This window comes from Protopterus annectens, chromosome 10.part0 (genome assembly GCF_019279795.1).
Source record: "Protopterus annectens isolate FY-2018-M chromosome 10.part0, PAN1.0, whole genome shotgun sequence".
NCBI classification, from domain to species: Eukaryota; Metazoa; Chordata; order Ceratodontiformes; family Protopteridae; genus Protopterus; species Protopterus annectens.
The window spans coordinates 341252236-341272382 of NC_056744.1; the positions used below are offsets into that span (position 1 = coordinate 341252236).

At 42.4% G+C, this 20147-nt stretch overlaps 1 protein-coding gene across 2 annotated transcripts in view; it reads left to right on the forward strand.

The window, feature by feature from the left end:
• TOR3A (torsin family 3 member A) overlaps nt 1–20147 on the forward strand; it is a 267583-nt gene that overhangs the window by 99917 nt on the left and 147519 nt on the right. For both annotated transcript variants that reach the window (XM_044085239.1, XM_044085240.1), the window contains exon 4: nt 14954–15129. In XM_044085239.1, coding sequence (XP_043941174.1) covers nt 14954–15129 — 176 coding nt within the window. The remainder of the gene's footprint in view (nt 1–14953; nt 15130–20147) is intronic.

Below are 20147 nucleotides of genomic sequence, written 5' to 3' on the forward strand. Positions count from 1 at the left end.
CTACCTTCTCATCATTCATTAAGAACTTGAGAAAGAATTTGAGCTTGTTATTAACTCAGCTTCTGCAATTCAGTAGAGGGTTCATTGTAGGCAACCTGACTTTTTAATGTTGTTAAATTGCACACTATATGAGGGTTATTAAATTGCACACTGTATGGGGGGGGGTCTCCTTGGCACTTCGTAGACCATGGATGGTGCACACCTGCTGCCAAGCTGAGATGTTGGGAAGCATCTCACCATTTAATCAGCAGATGGAGGTCTCCAGGTCATGCAGATTGTCCAATCCCCTCAGAGGTTGCAACGTGTTGGATTGTCCCCCTGGTTAAGTGCCACAGAATTAAGGTGTCGGCCTTCAGTGTGATATCCTGCAGTGTGACAGCTGTCAGGACATGAGAACAATGGCCGTTTCACAGGTACATTCTTGTGCCTACAACATGGTAGGATTTGCTGCGTACACTTGTTTGCATGGTACTTGTAGCACCTCTGGCCAGGTACTTCTGGTGCAGAACAAAGAGTGCATCTATTCCGATCACAGCTGTCTCCTTCACCATGTTGATAAATTTATTCATACACACTTGTATTATATCTAGTATGTAGTATTGGCATGCTGGATTTCCATTTAGTTTCTTCTGTCCTCCATGGTGAATGTAATTGCCCAACATTTTTAATCTAACATGCACTTCTGGACATGACACCAGTATTTCTGTTTGTTTTGTCCGTCATGTTGACACTGTAGCTGTCAGTAGTCAATTTTGTATTCTCCATTAGTGTATATCATGTACATCTGCCATGTGTTCCTGGTGCTGTATAATGTGGCAGCTGCTCTGTAACAGTATAGCTACTGTTTGGTTGTTCATGCCCCCTCGTTATAAACTTCCCCTACATGCATTTTACTACAGACTTGCCTTTAAAGTTTTGCTGTAATACGCTGGCAAGCTTTCGTGTCCATGTGACCACGGGATTGTTTCATTGTATGCTGCTGTACTGCTGAGACATGTTAATTTTGGTCACTGACTTCAGCCATGGGATTGTACTGGCCAGGCAATATGCAGTGAAGCTGAAGGCTAGTTCTTAAAGATAAAACATTCTGGTCACTGTTGACAGGACTGTACTGATCAGGTGATGAGGGTTTGTAAACCAATGGCAGGGCAATGTGCACAGAACTATACTAGCCAAGCATTGTGAAGTCAACCTGTTAAGAACGGGAGGGGGTTGGACAGTGGTCAGGGAGATGTGCAGTCAAGCTGTTAGTACAAGGGAATCATTGTTTAAGGTAGTACTGTTTCATCTCTCATACTATAGCCATTTTCGCAGTGTGTCATTAAGTTACTGTAAATATGACCTTTGGTCTACCATTAAAGAGTTTCTTAGTCTTCAATGGAGTCTTCCCTTTCAGAAAAATTAAGTAAAGTGCTCTGCCTAATAGATAAGCTGCAGATCCTTGCAAACTTGCATCCTAATGTATTCTATCCCCATCCAATCCCCTATGAATTGCCATGCATATGCCTCATTAATTTTGCATACACTGATTGTCTTTGATGTTGCAGGATTAATACAGTTTGTGGACAGGGCTGTCCAACCTTTCTTGCTCAAGAACCACTTGCCATACTGTTCAGGGGCCATTTAACATACTTGGCAAGGTTTGGGGGGGCCCACATTACAATGTCCAACATGCATCTGTCCATTCAAAAAAGTTTATTGCAGGACATACAGAGGGCCAGATAAAATGCTTTGGTGGGCTAGGTTGTGGCCTTAGGGCCACCTGCTAGACGCCCTTGTTCTAACTTAATGTGGATGAAAGCTGAATGCAGCAATGTTAAGTTGTCAGTCTCACCTTCATTCTTGCTGGATGGGTTCTCTAAAAGCTCGAGAGCTAGTTCCACCAGCTCGAGGCTCCCCTATATCCCACAATGCTAGGCGGTAACTCCTCAGATCTCGTTTGCCGCTACAGCGATCGAGGTGCTTCCGGCTCAGGTTAGTTTTGGTATAGAAACTAGTTTTCTTAGCCTTTTTCCCCTTATTTTAAGTTAGTTTTTTATACAGAGTTATTGTAAAGTAGTCTAACCATTCCCTATTAATTTCCACCCCCTTTTTCCACAAAAACTATAGAAATTTTTAGGCCCAGTCCCTCCCTTCCTAGTAGTGAGTGACTGTGTTTTGTAGGGATTTTATTAATAATTATCTTTAACTTAATTTAAGTTAGTTTAATTAAAGTGTGTGTGTGTGTGTGTGTGTTGTGTGGTTACACTTTCCCCTTAGATATGTCTAAGGAATCAAAGGTCTCAGGCTTTAAGAAGTGTGACTCGTGCTGTCAGAAGATGTCTCTGACAGACGGTCACACTTCTTGTGTGTACTGCCTGGGGCCTTTGCACCTGCAGGACTCATGTGCTGTTTGCCATGGCTTCAGCCCTAGAGTCCTGCAGGAGCGAAAAAATAAACTCATTTTAAGGGGTTTATTGAAGCCTGAGGGTCCCTCGACTCAATCATCGGGAAACCTTCCAGACCCCAGCCTCTGAGCCGTCTTCTGGAGGTTGAATCTCGAATAAAAGCCCCTACGGTGTCCTCGGCTCCGGCTGGAGCCTAGGAAAACATAGCTGAGTCGGCTCCGATCAAGTTGTCGGAACCGACATCTAGAAAACGGTCCCGATCTCCATCTATCGGCTCCATTCATTTGGCTCCAGCATCTCCTTTGCTGTCTGAATGGAGCCATAGATCCCACTCTTCTAGGTCTTCCAGGTTATCGGACCATGACCTTCAGAGAGTAGTGAGTCGACTTCTTAAGTCCGAGGCACTAGCCCAGATGCTTCAAAGTCTGACTCAACAGTTGAGAACGATTCCCATCACTCAAAATGTTCCTCCTCTGACTCCTTTGAGTTCCTCGGACCCGAGACTGTGGTGGCGTGGAACCGATACCTTTGTCTTCAGTTCCGTCGTCTGCTCCGATGTCTTCCTTGGAAGAATCTGCATCGGACCCTTGTCCGAGAGCCATCACTGTCGGTGCCGGGGAGGTTTTCAGTTTTTGAATGGAGACCTCCGGCTCTGCCTGACAGGGGTGCCTTCGAGGTCATGAGGAGCGTGTTAGAACCAGGTTCAACTCCACAGTCGGCTCCTTCTGCCCTTCCCCCCATGGTGCCTCCGGTGATTTCTACTCACTCTCTCATCCCCGACCATAGAGAGCCAGCTCCTCAAGTTTCCCCAGTGGGGATCTCCTCCTCTTCCGAGGCCTCTCCTGATCCTGTAGGAGAGCCCCCCTAGGAAGAGGCAGTGCAAGAGGAAGCACATTGACTCCCCTGAGTCTGTCACCTCTGACACTGATTTAGAGAATTCTGAAGGTTCCCCTCATTCCCCCTCTGAAGATGTCTCCTTTGTAGACATCCTTGAAATCTTAAAACAGAGGGGAATTGGCCAGCCCTCAACCCTTCAGAGGATGAATCAGTGTATCTTGAGGCATTTGGCTCTCGCCCTTCCACCTCCTGGGTGTCCCTCCCTTGACCCCTTATGCAAGTGGTGGCAAAGAAGGCTTGGGCTCCTGACTCAGTGGAACCCACCCCAGGAGACCATCAAAATTCATTACGCCCCAAGGACAAAGAATTTTTACCAAAGGCGTCTGTTGATGCTATGGTGGTGGCTGCGCCACCAAGAAGGAGTTAGCTGATCCTTCGTGCCTGTTCATCCTCCTAACAAAGAGTCTAGGTCGATGGACAGGTACGGATGTTCTCGTCAGCGACCTTTACTATGAGATCGCTGAATTACCTGTGTCATTTCACTCGTCTTCAGAGGGATTTGCTCAAGGAAGCGAGTGAAATGTTGAAGGACCCAACAGCTGCGGGTTTTCAGGATAGGATGAACTCTCAGCTGGCAACCCTTAATTCTATAACTAACTCCTCCATGCGCCTCCTTTCATATGCGGCGGATGGAGCAAGTAGAGCGGCAGGTACAGGTGTAGCCTTGCGTGCGCCTGGATGCGGCTATGTAACCCTTCACTAATTCCTTTGATGGATCATCCCTCTTTGGTCCTCAAGTGAAGGAAACCCTGACTAGGTGCGAGACTGATGGCAAAACTCTCTCTGCCGTCAGTCCGTTTCTACTCCTTCTAGGCCTTACCCCAAAGGCCAGAAGGGAAAGATGTGGTTCCAAACAATCTCAAGGAGATTTGCCTGGAGAGGCAGAGGGGGAACAATAATGGTCTAGAGGCAGAGGGGCCTGCAGAATCAGGGCAGTCGAGAATCCTTTTCCGACAAGCCCTTTCAGCATCCCTGAGGTGTTGCCCGACTGTCCAGAGGCAGTCGGGAAGGTTGTCACTGTACCCAGAAGCCTGGCTATCCCTAACTCAAGACAAGTGGGTACAGTCTATTATTGGCTACAGAATCCCTTTCCTTTTCATTCCAAAGCAATCCAAAAAATCCCTTCCAGACGTTCCACCCAGTCAAAGGGAACAAGCAGCTTTAGAAATTTCAAAGCTGCTCATTCAACCAGTTCCAGCAGACCAAACAGGATCCGGAATCTACTCCAAATTTTGGTTCCAAAGAAAACAGGGGACTGGAGACCCATTCTGGATCTCAGCAACTTGAACAACTTTGTCAAGAAAACAAAGTTCCGGATGGTCACGCTGCACTCCATTCTACCCCTTTTGGGGCGGGACAACTGGATGTGCTCGATAGATCTCCAGGACGCGTACTATCACATCAGAATGAGTCGATGCTCCAGGAGGTTTCTCCGCTTCAGGCTGGGAACCAGTCATTTTCAATTCAGAGCCCTGCCCTTTGGTCTCACTACAGCCCCCCGAGTGTTTACCAAATGCATGGCAGTGGTAGCCTCTCATCTGAGACGACAAGGATTACAGGTGTTTCCTTATTTAGATGACTGGCTCCTTACAGCCCCCACCAAGCATCTTTTACTTCTCGCCAGAGACTACAACTTTCACACATGTCAGGCACTAGGCATTTCAATAAACTACGAAAAGTCTGTCTTGTCGCCTTGTCGTGTTATTACCTTCATAGGCGCAAATCTAGACACAGTCAATATGTCAGCCAGACTCACAGAGCAGAGAATAGCAGACATACACAGGCAGGTCTCTCTTGTCTTGCAGAGCAACAAAGTCAAAACCAGACTGATCCTGAAAGTCTTAGGAATTATGGCGGCTGCCATCCCCCTTCTACCATTAGCTCGCTTCCATATGCGAATTTTACAATGGATGCTTTTCACACAATGGTCTTACCAAAGACTTCCAATGTCCCATCCTATTCGGATAACTCAGTCGCAAGAATCACCTCTTGGTGGATCACATCTCCCCAGCTCCTCCTAGGGAGACCTTTCGTCCCTCCCCTCCGGTTGCTACAGTGACAACGGACGCCTCCTGATCGGGTGGGGGCATTAGCAGGACAGTCCGTCCAGGGCATGTGGCAACCATTCGAAAGCACTTGCACAGCGCCTAGAGATGAGAGCAGTGCTTCTAGCATTGCAAGCTTTACAAGACTCTCTTCCCAAGGGAACTATAGCAATTCAGACAGACAACATGTCTGTAGTGTGGTACATCAACAAACAAGAACCAGATCTTACCCTATGTCGAGAGGCTCTCAGACTGTGGCAATGGGCGATTTCTTCTCAGCGATTTCTGTTATCAAGAAGTCCAATGTGATTGCAGACAAATTGAGCAGAGCTATTCTCATGCCTCACGAGTGGTCTCTGAAGAATTAATTGTTGGAGAAAGTTTTTGAAGTGGGGCCGGCCTTGCTCCCAAAACAGCAAGTTTTTTCACCCTCTTTCCCCAACCAGGCCACCCCAGCAGAGACGGGGACTTCTGTATGCTTTTCCTCCCTTCCCACTGATATCTCAGCTGCTACAGAAAGCCATCGCTCAGGAAGCTTCCATGATCCTCATTGCCCTTACTGGCCTCGACAGGTTTGGTTCCCATTTTCCACCGTTATCTGCTGGAGCAACCTTGGCATCTGGACCCAGTTCCAGACCTCTTGACCCATCAGTCTCTGATATCTCACTCAGTTAGAGATATCTTGATAGAATCTTCCACTCGGAAGATTTATCATATCAAAGAATATAGATCCTTTCACTGCTTCCATTCAGTCATTTCTAGACTTTCTAGCTGAACTTTTCCATTCAGGTTCGTCTCCATCTACCATTAGAGTTCAGTTGGCAGCAATTTCGAACTTTCATGTTGGAGTTTCAGAGTCCTCCGTTATGTCTCACAAACTCTGCAAAGCCTTTTTAAAGGGAGTTTTTCTCCTAAAACCACCCATCAGAGACCCTCCTCCCCAATGGGATCTCAACTTGGTTCTGACGTCCTTAATTCTTTCCCCCTTTGAACCTAAACACTCTTCTTAGTAGCTATCACGAAGAGTCTCTGAACTCCATGCTCTGTGTTGTCCCTTATCTTGTTTTTCATAAGGATAGGGTGTAGGTAGCTTCACTGGCAAATTTGAATCAAACCATTGAGCTTCCTGTTTTCTTCCCAAATTATTCTAATAGGTCAGAACAAAAGTTACACTGTTTAGATGTTCATCGCCAACTTAGGTACTATTTAGACAGGACCAAACAATTCAGGAAATCTGACCAGCTGTTTGTTTCTTATGCAGAAGGTAGAATGGTCCTTCCAGTTTCTAAAGTGTCTCTCTCTAGATGGCTTACTTACCCTAGTGTATGAGATAAGACATCAACGGTTGCCATCCAAAACCAGGGCTCATTCAACTAGAGCTTTAGCCACTTCTATAGCTTTCCAAGATAGGCTGCCTATTGATTCGATTTGTTCTGCAGCTACTTGGGCTTCTCCCCATACCTTCATTTCTCACTATAAGTTGGACTTGGCCTCTAGAGACTGAGCCAACTTTGGTTCCACTGTACTCAAGAGTTTGTTCCGATAGGCCACCCGCGGTCCCATCCAGCAAGAATGAAGGCGAGATTGACAACTTAACATTTAGAAGTTATGTACCTACCATAACGTTCCATGTTAGTTGTCTTCTAGCCAGGACAGACCTAGAGGAGTTTCTTTTCCTTGTTCCTTATGGAATTTTCTTGCTGGCCTTAGCTTCAAACGAGATCTGAGGAGTTACCGCCTAGCATTGTGGTATATAGGGGAGCCTTGAGCCGGTGGAACTAGCTCTCGAGCTTTTAGAGTGGCCAACCCATCCAGCAAGAAAGAAGGCGAGAAGAAGACAACTAACATGGAACGTTATGGTAGGTACATAACTTCTAATTTTAGCATATTCTGTGTCATTACCTGCTAGACGCCCCTGTTCTAATTTAATGTGGATGAAAGCTGAATGCAGCGTTTTAGCATATTCTGTGTCATTACCTGCTAGACGCCCCTGTTCTAACTTAATGTGGATGAAAGCTGAATGCAGCGTTTTAGCATATTCTGTGTCATTATAATTTCTGTTTCCAGTTCTTTATTCATACATTGCACTACTTGTACAGTGGTTGTGAATATACTGTCTTTGGGAGGAGTACTGAAGGATGTGATCTGGGGAAAGGAGGAAAAGCAAGGCAAGTTATCGCTGTGAGAAAAACTGGAATGATAAGAAAGGAATGCATAAAATGCTGAGAGTAGCTCCCCAGCAGGACATGTCGCTGCATCCCTAGGGACAAATGACCTGTCTGGGCATGACTGTCACCATGCAAGGACAGCTGTGAAACTGGTATGACCTTGGACAAAATGGGAGTGGTAATGTAGGTGCAGCACCTCAGTGACATGGGCAACTCCAAGGGCACAGTACAGTAAACTCTCAGTTAACCAGAACTCAAGCAACCGTCAAACAAAATCAAAGAAATACACTACAATTTTCAGGTGTTGTACTTTCTGTTTTCCCCCCGCAGAAACATACCTTATATTTTTAGAGTTTTAGAATTTTAAAAAGGAAGATTGGAATAAATTCCCTCTCTCCTCAACCTAAGAACAAGTCAAACCAAACAAATAGTACAGGCCTACAGGGTACAGTATTAGTCAGGTCTATTTTTAATAGTAATTCTCAAGCAACCAGAAACTAGTTATCTGGCATCTACCAATCCCCATGGGTGATGGTTAACTGAGAGTTTACTGTACTGTGACCAGGGATGAGAACTTGAGAGAAGTGTGTAAAACACTGTGACACATCTTCATGTGAGACTAGACGTTCACTGTATGTTTGTACTAACAGTGGTTTATATTCATCCAGAACATTAAGCACACTTCTACATGACTGGTTTAAAAGCTTTGTAATCAAACAGCTTTTAAATGGTTCAGAGTAGGTATGTACAGAGGAGTGTATGACTTTGCATTGAAATGTACTTGCATTGAAACATAGGTGATTAGTGCCAGCATTGCAAAAATGTTCTTACCAAAAATTCAAAATGTAAAGTGTGCACCCGATCACAAAATGAAAACAAATGGTATCCGTTTGCAGTTAGCTTACCAAAACCTAAAACTAAATTCAGATGCACAAAATCTGAATTGTGGTAGTGTTATGGAAAGACTTTTATTAAAATAAGGTGTATGATCGGAGTAGGGACAAGCTTAGGATTAGCATGCATCACTAAGGATAGGCAAGGGGGCTTCGTCTTTCCTATACCACCTTACTTATCCATGCTGACCATAACCCTGAGCCTGCGTCTATCCCCAAACCTCAACCCTACACCTGTACATAACACTGCTCACTGCATAATACAGCTGTACACACATCAAGTGCAGCAACATAAAAGCAATCATCTTCCCTAGCTATTATTTAACCCTAACCTGCAAACTCACTTCCACCCCTAATACCAACACTTTTAATATATCCAAAAGTTTCCGCATTAAAAATCCCAAACCCACACTTAATTTACTGACACAAACTCAGTATCCCTTCTTTCCACAACTGCAGCAAACAAGAATGCGTACAAGAAGTTTCAAAGCACTACAGAGTAGTGACAAACTGACGAGCCGATAGAATGAGGTGTTCCCATGCAGAGATATGCGTGTTTCTATACTTTATCCTAAAAAGTAGGGAACTGTCAAAGTAGCCGAGAAGATATGAAGGAGTAGTTGTCCACAATTCTTGAGTGATGAGAAAGGTTAGGGAGTAGAAGAAAAGCTGCCCAAATGTGGAGGATAGTCGATTTCAGAGCCTGTAGTATAGGTAGGTTAAGTAACTTCTGGAAGTAGTTAGTTGATATAAGACATCTTTGTAGAGTTCCTTAAGTTTATTAACTCATCTCTTCATGTCTATATCTGCATTCAGTGATAGTAAACCTGCAAAAGCACATTATCGCATCATAAACAATCCTGTTTTGGAAACCGTTAGCTCCATTTCTGTAACCATGTTTCTTACCTTGGATAAAATGAGGGAGGTCTGAGAGTTTTTAGACTATATGGCAGTCTGCCCATTAGTATCAGCAGGACATTAGTCATTGCTGTGGGCTTTGTATCTTCCTGTTTACCTGTGGTGCCCATGTGTATCCTCATACAAGGAAGGCCCGGTGACTTAAAAAAAACGTACGTAATTGAGTTGCCCAAGTCTCTACACAGCTGATTTCATTACCTTGGTGGTTGGTGCAACAGCCTCACAATGTGTTTGAAAATGCTTTTCTCACCTTCTTTCTCATCATAGACATTGGCATCCGGTGTTTGATGCTCTGTTTAGGGAACTTACCTCATGGTTATTGAGATTCAAGAAATGTGGTCTTCAGGGGAATTCTCTCCATGCATAAATATGAAGAAATAATTTTGAGAAAAAAATACTAATTCTAAAGGCAGTGCAGCAAAATCTTTACCCAGGAGTTCTGTAGTTGAAAATACGCTGTCTCAAAAAAACGGGTTGGGGGGGGGTTGATTATATGCCTACCCTTTATGAAGGAAGTCTGTGAGCATTTGGGTGTGGACAGTAGTCCTCATAAGTACACAGTAGACAGGGTACACTAGACAAGCACAAAACTCCAGCAGACTCCCCAAGTGTGTCTCTTTTTCTGTAACTCAGGAATGACAGCTGCCCAGGTCAAGCTTTCTACATGTAAAAAAAAAAAAAACAGCAGCAGAAAATCCCTGTAGTGTTTCTTTTTGCATCAGGCATCAGTATGCAGACCTCAGCATTTTGCCGTCTATACTGTCAGCTTTCATCTTAGACAATGGACATGTTCTTCTTCTGGATTTATGACTTTGATTTTCCACTCTCATCAGATCAGTCGGTACCCAAAGCCATTATGTTTGTAAATTGTATGTTGCTGTATTGATATTTGTTGCTTTTTATTTGCTGCTAAATGTATTTTATTAGTAATATTTGTTGCATTGCAGTATTTATTTTTACTGTGTTGTTGCTTCTCAAAAATTTACATTCCCTAAGGTGTGACTGAGGAAAGTCCACAAGTGGGCAGTCCACAAACCAGATTTTTAAATGAAAATAATCTCTTCGCACTCAACTGGCCAGGGCAGCCATGGTGTACACTTCTGCCATAGCTAACATGTTATACCACTCGGTGTATTGGAAACATCACAACAGTAAGGGTCAGAACTACATCCAGAACTCAAGTTCTCGATTTTCTTTTGGGTGAGATTTGTTTTTAATCCCAGTCAGTTAATTATCATCTCCAGAAACATTGTTTCCCATCCTCAAGGAAGCCATCAGAACTACAACTAGAAAATCTAGCAAATCTGGCATAATGGAAAACTTCTTTTGCACATCTGACCCATAATCCTACCAAATTCCAAAAACGGTAGCTCACCTTTAGAAGACTGGTCTTTTATATATGTCTATCTCTCTATCTATCTGTCTATGTATCTTTATCTATCTAATCTATTTAGCCTCACTATCTAACCTGTCTGTCTAGATATCCGTCTAATTTGTTCAGTTATTCTGTGAAAATATAACCTACAGTTTGTCTGCATTAATCCATGCCCCAAGGTTAAAGCTTTCCTGAAAAGAAATCTTGAGTTTATTTTCCCTATTGGGTCTTAACCACCATGTCAGGGAAAAATACATTATCACTCTTTATACCCTTTATATTTGTGGATGTAAATGTTATTTCTTGGAATAAATGACCATAACTTTGGCAAATAGAATTTCTGAATTCTAAGCCTTAAATGGCATGAAATAATTTATGGCAGTAAACACAACCATTATTTCTAGTCAGAAGTGATTTCAGCTGTGTCTCTTTCTCTGGAGAATATAGTTCTAGTCCTCTTTCCAAAAGAGGAAAGCAAAAGTGAACATCTGTTACCCATATTATTAAGCACATCTGGGTTCTGTGTTATGTGGCACTCACATGCAATATTAGAAAGTCTGGCTAACTAATTGTTTCCGTAAACAACATACAAGGTCTGTGTGTGACCAGGCAGACCTTTTCAAAGTGGTTAGTCCATTGTATTGCCCTTTGGTGTGGCTTGTACAGCAGAACTTTGATAGACACCACCACCATGTAGGTACTTTTTGTAGGAGTTGCCTACCGTATCTAATGCTGCTTTGAGCAGTGTCTCGGCCTTGGATGTATGTGAGCCTGCAACCTGATCATCTGTTCATAAGCTATGTGTCTCATTTTAAGCCTAGCCAATTTCTCTTTTTGTGTTCATCTAGATTGAAGGTAGGCTTTGATAGGACAGTACAGTAGGGAGAGCGTCTGGCTGTGACGCTTGATCAATTTTAGGAATTATGAGAGTCAGCTCACTCGTTTCCTGCTACAAGAGTCTAATTCTCTGCAGTAAATATAATACAGTTGTGTGAAGTTTTCACTATAACAGTGGGGCCTTCAAGGGAGGCATACTTTATTGGATTTGTTTTTTATGTTTTCCTGCTCTTCTGCATATTGTTAATGAAAATATTTCTAGTTGTTTTGAATAGTGAGTACATCCTAAAAGGATATAAGACTGCTGTACATTTCTGTGAAGTTTTGAGTCTGCCTTGGTTTTGAAAGAGGGAGAGGCTTGAAAGCAAAGAAGCTGTGCACTGTGTTGTTCTAGAACTTCAACTCTGGCCTTTACTACAATTGAGATTAGTTGAATTTTTGTTAATAAGCTCCATTTGTGTTTGAATTCATTATTTTTAATAACTTGGTTTACATTTTATATTTATTGTTTTCGCTGCTTATAAAGTCTAAAATTAATATTTTTGTGTCTTGCAGACTGGTTAATACAAAAGTAATTTAGTTGTGTAAAATTTATAAATTTAATTATTAACTTTGTTAGAGTATTAAATTTGAAAGTATGTTTCAGGGCATATTCTTTTAGAGCTATTACTTGAAATGTTGATTCAGCTGCATATTACATACTTGGTAGATGCCATTTTAGATTTTTTTTAACTTAACATTGGTTTGAAATTCAGATTTTTGGGGGGTTTATAGGACTAGGTGATTGTCCAATCCTTTGTATTAGTAGGGTTTGCTGATTTAATGACTGATTTATATTCATCGTGTTATTCATTACATTTTTTTTTTAGTTTGTTTTAAACCTGTTTTACTTTTCAGTATTTTAACCTTTGAAGTGACTTATCCTGCTCTGTAACACAAGGGGATAAAGGCCCCGACTGTGCCTCAGATGACCTAAGTTCAAATAACAGCTCAAGAGCTAAGACCTGGCAGGGGAGAACAAGAAGTTAGTGGCTACATCTCATCTTTCCCAGAGGGCAGATATGGTATTTCCTGGACAGCTCTGTAGTATTTCAGTGTTAAGGCTGTAGGCCTGTAACATGGAAAGCCAGATGCCAGTTCCGAGAAGGGTGTATGCTATGGTTACCAAAGCCAGTGATAATAGCCCTTGCCATTGCAAGCAAAAAAGCATACATGAGTTGGAGAGAGGGACATAGATCATTTCCGCCATGATGCAGGTGTGCACATTACCAGAATTGGAGGGTTTGGGGGCTTGCAGTACAAACTCCCATCATGGTTGCCTATGTGACGGCCATGCTCTGGCTAGATTTTGCCTGAGCAAATGGGCACTGGAACTGCCACCCCAGTAGGAAGTGAATGGGCAGAAAGGATAGCTACTCTATGGTCAGCAGGTACAGAGAACAAACCATGCAGGCAAAAATAAATAAATAAGTCACCTGAGTGCATTATTTCAGCTTTTTGTTAATAAGATTTGGAGACCAAGAGTAAAAAAATGAAGTTTCAGACACCTTACCTTAGTAGTCAAAATGGGGTTTCTCTGCATTTGTATTCGGCTTAACTGTAGTGAAGTTTGTTTGATATAAATTCATTATTTCTAGTCTGTATTGCTGAAATTTAACCCTGACCTTTCCTTTTTTGGTCATCATCTGCTTCCTTGATGTGGTGGTCTGGTCATGTGAATGTCCCCGACTTGTTTGAAAGCAACAGTGAAACAAATTCCAGAGCACACCTTTATGGTCTCTCTTGTTTTTTTTCTGGACAGTGTCATTTGTTAGCAATTAGGAGCTAAACTGTAGTGTTAATTAAGTCTGCAGTTCTAACTAGTGGTCATTTCTTGACTTCCTTGTAGCAATCTGATACATTTTGTGAGTGTATGAATCTGTTAATCAGAGACAAGCCCAGAGTGTAGGTGCAGCCTCAGAGCTCAAAACACAACCCAGTCCTAGTAACAACTCTACAGATGTAATCTGTGAAACACAGTGTAAATAAAGGGTGGCACATTTAGTAAGGCATTGCTTCCCTGAACAGCGCTGACACACAAACTTCATTTCCATTCTGTAGTCAATGTGCAAGTCTCACTTTAAAGGCCTGTTTCTCCCCTGTCTTGTGTTCTAGACAAACAAATTCATGATTGGGATGGTAAACAATGCAGCCGAGCTATTTCAGTGCTTAAAATAATTTAATTTGCTTTAATTAAAATAATAGTCTAATCTTATTTTGCAAAGTAGGACTAAGAAATCACTTATGGATTACGTTCACAATCCAGCAAATGTGAACTAATGTTGTAAAACAAGTAATAAGTCTGCCTACCTCCATGAAAACAGCATATTAAAGCTTGCCTTCTTTGAATAAATATTTAAATGAAATTGCCAGAATGACTGGTAGCTATGGAGGACATTGTACCTACCCAGCCCAAAGTTATTGTGATGTGGTTACTTGAGCAGGCAGAGTCACCTGTTTGATGATAACCACTTGTATTTTTATTTTCCGTTTAAATACACTCTGTTTTATTTTTGTTTACATAGATGGATAGGTTAATAATTCCATTTATAAAGAGGGTCGTGTCCCTCCAATCCTACCAGGGCCCTTAATTCTAAGCATAACTCCCTGAGCGTAAATTAATACAGTCAGTACTGTGGCCTTTGATCGAATAATGACCATCTGTCTAAGCCACTGTTGTCAGTACCACTGCACTTGACATAATACAGTAGTCTGCCTGTCTGACCATTAACTTACTTGTCATCTCAGCCTAAGCAAATGTTATCAGTATCATGGTCCTTAATTATGTATTGACCTTCTCACCAAAATAGTGTGGCCAGTAACATGTCTTATTACCCAGTACTGATCCTGTCGGCCTAAACTAGTGTGGGCAGTGACGTGGTCCTTAACCCATTAAAGATCCTCTTGGTCTGAACTAGTGGCATGGCCTTTAGTCCAGTTCTGACCATCTCATCCTAAGTTAATGTGGTTTGTACTGACGTACTTGCAATTCTGTGTGTTTTCTAACTCTGTCCCAGGATGTGCCACAAGTGGTAGAATATGTTTGTTTCTCCTTTCATTTTCATTTTATGTTTCAGTAGAAATTGTTACATTTGTAATTTATGTATTTAATTTGTTTACAGTGAAAAGGAATGAGTGGGGTTATTTCCATAGTCTGCAGTGACTTTCTTGCTAGGTTTAAGTTGGGCTGTGCCATTGTTTGCTGGGATGATATTGATTTTTCTGTGCTCCAACTTTTATTTGTAATCTGTGTAATATTTTGTGGATTTTTCTTTATAGCTTATGTGCTTTTTTTTTTTTTTCATGTGACCGTTTGTGAAAATAGACCATTCTCAGACCCGCTGGAAATACTGGCTGCCAAATCAGAATAACTTGCTTTTCCTTTGCTTCCTAGGTTAAGTTGAAGGAGGACATCAGAGACGTGGTGCTCAGTTGCCATCAGTCGCTCTTTATTTTTGATGAAGCAGAGAAGTTGCCCCCTGGGCTGCTCGAGATTGTAAAGCCATACTTGAATCACTATGAAAATGTGGATGGTGTGGATTACAGAAGGTCGATTTTCTTATTTTTAAGGTAAATTCTAAAGTGCTTCAGACATGCCCAGGTTATTCATTTGTCCTGCTGTTGACGTAAAACTGGAGAGAGCATTTTCCAAACACTTTCTATACTGCTTAGGGTGTGTGTGTGTGTGTGTGTGTGTGTGTGTGTGTGTGTGTGTGTGTGTGTGTGTGTGTGTGTGTGTGTGTATGTGCGCATGCTCGCGAGCACACATGTTTGTGCTTTTTAAAGTGTTGACAAAACTTTATTGAAACAGCCACGTCTGTAACATTACAACACAACTTAAATCCTCCTGCATTATTTATTTATTTGACATTTGTTTACCAAGAAATTCTGACTGGGTCATGGGGTACCCATTTTCAGCAGAGGCCCAGGTAGGAAAGCTCCAGATACATATGGTTAACAGAATGAAAAACTTGATAGACATAATAGTCATAACATTCAGGCACAAATATGAAAGCTGCACATTAGTTTGTCAAAAAAAAACTCAACAGAAATAATAAAGTCATAGTGTTCAAGCATAAATTATATGGAAAGCCTGATATTAGGGAGATGTAGCATTATTTATATAATAGATTATTATCATAGCGGTTATTAATATTCTAGAGGTCATGAAATATGGTAACAGATTATATTGGTGAAGGTATAGGATAGTATGAGTAGAGAAGGGAAGGGTGTGACAGAGGGGATAGTAGCAATAGATGTGGAAAAGGTACGAGTGTAACCTCAGGGAGTATGTGTAGAGGAAGGGAGGGTAGGGTAAGTTGGTAGTGGGGATAGAGAGAGTAAAGGTAGAAAAAGGTATAAGAGTACCTCAGCCTGGGCTCATACAGGGCAAATCCAATCTTTGTTGAAGTGTTCTTTTGTAGAGGTTTTGAAGGAGTGTACGTTAGTAGCAGTTTTGATAGTCAAAGGAAGGGAGTTTCATAGTTTTGCCACAGAGCAGGAGGAAAGGTTTGGGCTTGGGATTTTGTTAGGTTTATAAGTTGTGAGGAGATGTTTGTTTTTTTTTCCCCAGCATACATATTTATTAAATTATCACATATGACATAGGCAGTCTTACATTTATATAAATGAAAAACAAATAAAATGGCACCACTTTAGTTGCAAACATTATACATTACAGACACCATTGAAACAACTGTAGTTGCAAACATTATGCATTACTTATAATCTATCCAGTCATTGTCAGTTAAGCATTATATGGCTCATTCAAATTCTGCCCCTTCAACCTCGTTCCTTCCCTGCATATACACAAGTTGTGAGGAGATGTGTGTCTGCAGATCTGAGATGTTTATTTGGGATTTAAAAGTTGATTAATAAGCTAAGAGCAGGACAAGCTAGTGGGTTGTGGATCATTTTGTAGACTGTAGTAAGGTGTACATATTGGAGGCGGAGGGGGAGTTCAAGCCATCTTAGGGAATGTAGTGTTTTACAGTGATGAGTTAGAGGGGTTGCATTTATGGCAAATTTGGCAATTTTGTTATAGCAGCTTTCTAGTTTTTTTCTTAGGGAGGTCTGTAAGTTAGGAATTAGGGCTCAATGTAACAGTGCAAGAGGTAGGTTTTGGCCAGGGTAATTTTGGTAGCTGCAGTGAGGTGTTTTTTTTTTCCTGTATAGCATGCCTAGTTTTCGCTGTTTTTTTTTTTTTTTTATCTGTAGGTCAAACTTGAGATTGTCAGTTGTGACACTTAGTAGTTTGGCATGCTGAACCAGTTCAGTTTCAGTATTGTTGGCTGAAAATATCAAGTTTGTTTTGTTGGAGCTATGGGGTTTGTGGTTGAAGTGAAGGAGCTTTGTTTTTTTGGGGGGTTCAGTAGGAGATCAGCATTGGAGAGCCATGTTTCTAATGAAGAGAAAGCTTGTTGTGGTTTGCGTTGTAGTTGAGTTAGTGTCTGATAACGCACATGATAGTGGAGTCATCTGCATGTTGGATTAGAGTGCCTTCGCAGGAAGATGTATGTAATTTATTTATGAAGACATTCAGTCATGGTTCACACTTCTATTTCCTGGCAGCCATCCAGTTATGTGTTTTTATCTACAGTGTTCAGTTTTATTCCAACATCTGGGCCTGACCCAAAACTAGGAACTCAAAGTTTTCCCTATACAAAGGAACCCTTTCTGATCTTCTTAACTAAACAGCATATGCTATACATCTGCAAGCAGATCTAGTATTATATTACAGGCCATTTTTTATATTCCTTCTTGCAATGCTAAAGACAGGTGGAAGTTAGAATTTGCCTGTATCTACTGTTCTGATTGCTTGATCCCTACTTTCCCATTTAAAAGTCAAAAAATCTACTTCTGTTTTCTTTTTGCCCTGTTCAGTTGTAAGTCTTTAACTTCATCCATGAATTTCCTTACTTCCGCTTACTTGGTCTGTCCTTGGTTTTCCACTTTCTAATGATTCCCCTTTTTGCTGCTGTCATCAGCAAGACTAATAGTGCCTGATGTGGGGCATTTTTTGTTTGTACAGTATAATATCATCTCATTTGTTAGAGTGAAGTGCCCCCCCCCCACCCCCACACACACACTATTCCATCTGTCAGATTTTGAAGATCTTGCATACATTTTGACAGCCCTTCACAACCCTAAAGAATGTGCTCCCAGGTTTCTCTTAATCTCACCTCATAGCCCCAACATGTATCTACATTTACAGAATCATATGGTTCAGCCTATCCAGTCCAGTATATAAAAATATTGGTGGACACCTTCCAAACAAAAATTCTAAATTTCGTGGATTTGGTACCATCTCTTGGGTTTATACAAATCTCCTTCCAATCCTTTAACAAAAGCTGTCTTTGCATCCTGTTACCGCTGTCATGCCTTAATTTTTCAGTTGAACATGCCTTTTATTTCTAATCTTATTTTATATGCTCTGCTCATAAGTTTATGTCTATATGGAGTAGTTTATTTAGCACCTATTAGGTACTGCAGTAATGTTGGGAAGGCATGATCTCTCCTCTCTCGTCTAGAATCTAGACCTACCAGCCTTGGCAGAATCTTAGGTAACTTCTTGGATGAAATGGTCATAAACACATTGTAGCTGTTATTTAAAATAGATCTTGGCCTATAAAACTTAATTTCCATTGTATCTCTACCCTCCTTGATTATCAGCACCATGAAGGCGGGCTATTCCCCTACCTACAATAATAAGGTTAAATAGTAATTTCCTCTTCCCGAAATCTTCCTTACTAAGTACCCGTAGTCTTCTCCCATTATTGTTAGCCAAACTCGGACTTTTTCGATAGCCCTCACATCCCCTCTCTTGATTCCAGTCCTTTGCCTGCTCCGTAGAGTAGTCCAAGTTATTGTATCCGGGTCTGACTCTTACTTTATATATGTTTTGCTATTTATTTATTAATCACCCGTTTTCCTTTATCTTGGTCATTTTTACTTTTCCTGAATATAAGATGTTATGTGATCCTATCTCGCCTACATTCTGACTGATGGGTTCGGAGCCGATCCCTCGGCTCCGACTCTGCACGCTTATGCCAAAGAGCGAAGTCTCTTATTGGCTGAGCTTACTATATCCCAGGATGCACCACTACCAGTCCCCCAGATCTCGTTTGCCGCTAACAAGTGAAGACGTGGTCTCGAGCTGGCTGAGCTAAGTAGTGATTATTTTCACTAACTTTCTGTCAGGAATCTCTTTATTCTTCAACAAAAAGCTGTTTTAACAGCTATTCTTGTGTTTAGAGTGTGTTTGGAAAAATTTACTTGGTAAATTCTTGTGTTGTGAGTGTTGACTAGGAGTACCTCTTGTGTGGAAAGGCCTTTCCCGGTCTTTTTGGTTGTTAGGTGACTTCTGTTCTGTTTAGGGATTTCGGATCCTTCATACTGCTGATAGTTTCTCTTCCTTTTAAAAGAAGGACAAAGCAGAGAAAGTTTCTTTCTAATTACAGTGTTTGTACTGTGTTTTGGCTATAATTCACCGGAATGTCTCAGGTTCCTAGGCCTTCAGGCTTTAAAAAGTGCACCAAGTGCAACTTTAAAATGTCTATCACAGATGGCCACTCTCTCTGTGTTTATTGTTTGGGTGCAAAACATTTGCAGGAGTCCTGCAGCGTGTGTCACGCTTTTTCCTCGAGGGTCCTCCAAGAGAGGAAAAATAAGCTCATATTAAAAGGCCTGATAAAACCCTCCTTTGAAGAAGCTTTAGCATCCTCTCCTTCTCCTGCTAAAAAGAAAAAGCCGCCCACCAGTCCGGATCCGACCGCCAAAAGACATAGGCAGGTTTCTCCAGGACTTTGCCACCAGTCTCGACTCCTCTGGCTTCGGAGCCGATGGCTGGGGCATCGAGGCGCTCCACTGGTCTCGGAGCCGATGAAGGTTGTCTGCTCAGACTCCTCGGCGCCAAGTCCTCCTCGCACCGATGGAAACTATTCCTTCGGCGCCGATAGTCATCGAAGTCCCCTAGCCCCTTGGGGCCGTTGGAGAGGCCATCTCGAACCCGCTCAGTATCCTCTAGGTCATCGAGGATGTCAGATTCGGACATAGACAGGGTGCTCCAAAGACTGTTCCAGTCCCCAGTCTTTCAAAATTTGTTTCGCTCCAACCCAGTTGGCTTCGGAGCGACGCCCATGCCCATGTCATTGCCATTCCTCCTCCGACCGAGCAGGTGCTGTTGGAGCCGGTGGAGGTCTTAGGGTCGGCTCCCAACCCGGCCTTCGGGTCCGAGTTTGGTACACGGACTTCTTCGGCTGGACCCGGGGTGATGTTTTGGGACCTATGCTGTCGGTTCCGAGCCTCCTCTCGGTAAGCTGGCTGCGGACTTCCGCCTGCTATCATGGCTCCGGGGACCGGACACTCCCAGGATTTTGGGGTCCGGCTTTCAGAGCTATGAGGAGTGCCTTGGCCAAGTCTTCTTGGCCATCTCTCCGGCTTTACCGGCACCTTCCCTGGGCGTGGAGACTGGGTCTTTGGCAGTTCCCCTGTCCTAGGCAGCGGAGCCCTGGGCCTGAGGTTACCCCACTGGGGTTCCTCCTCCTGAGGGTTCTTCGGAGTTGTCTTCAGAAGAGCCCCCAAGGAAG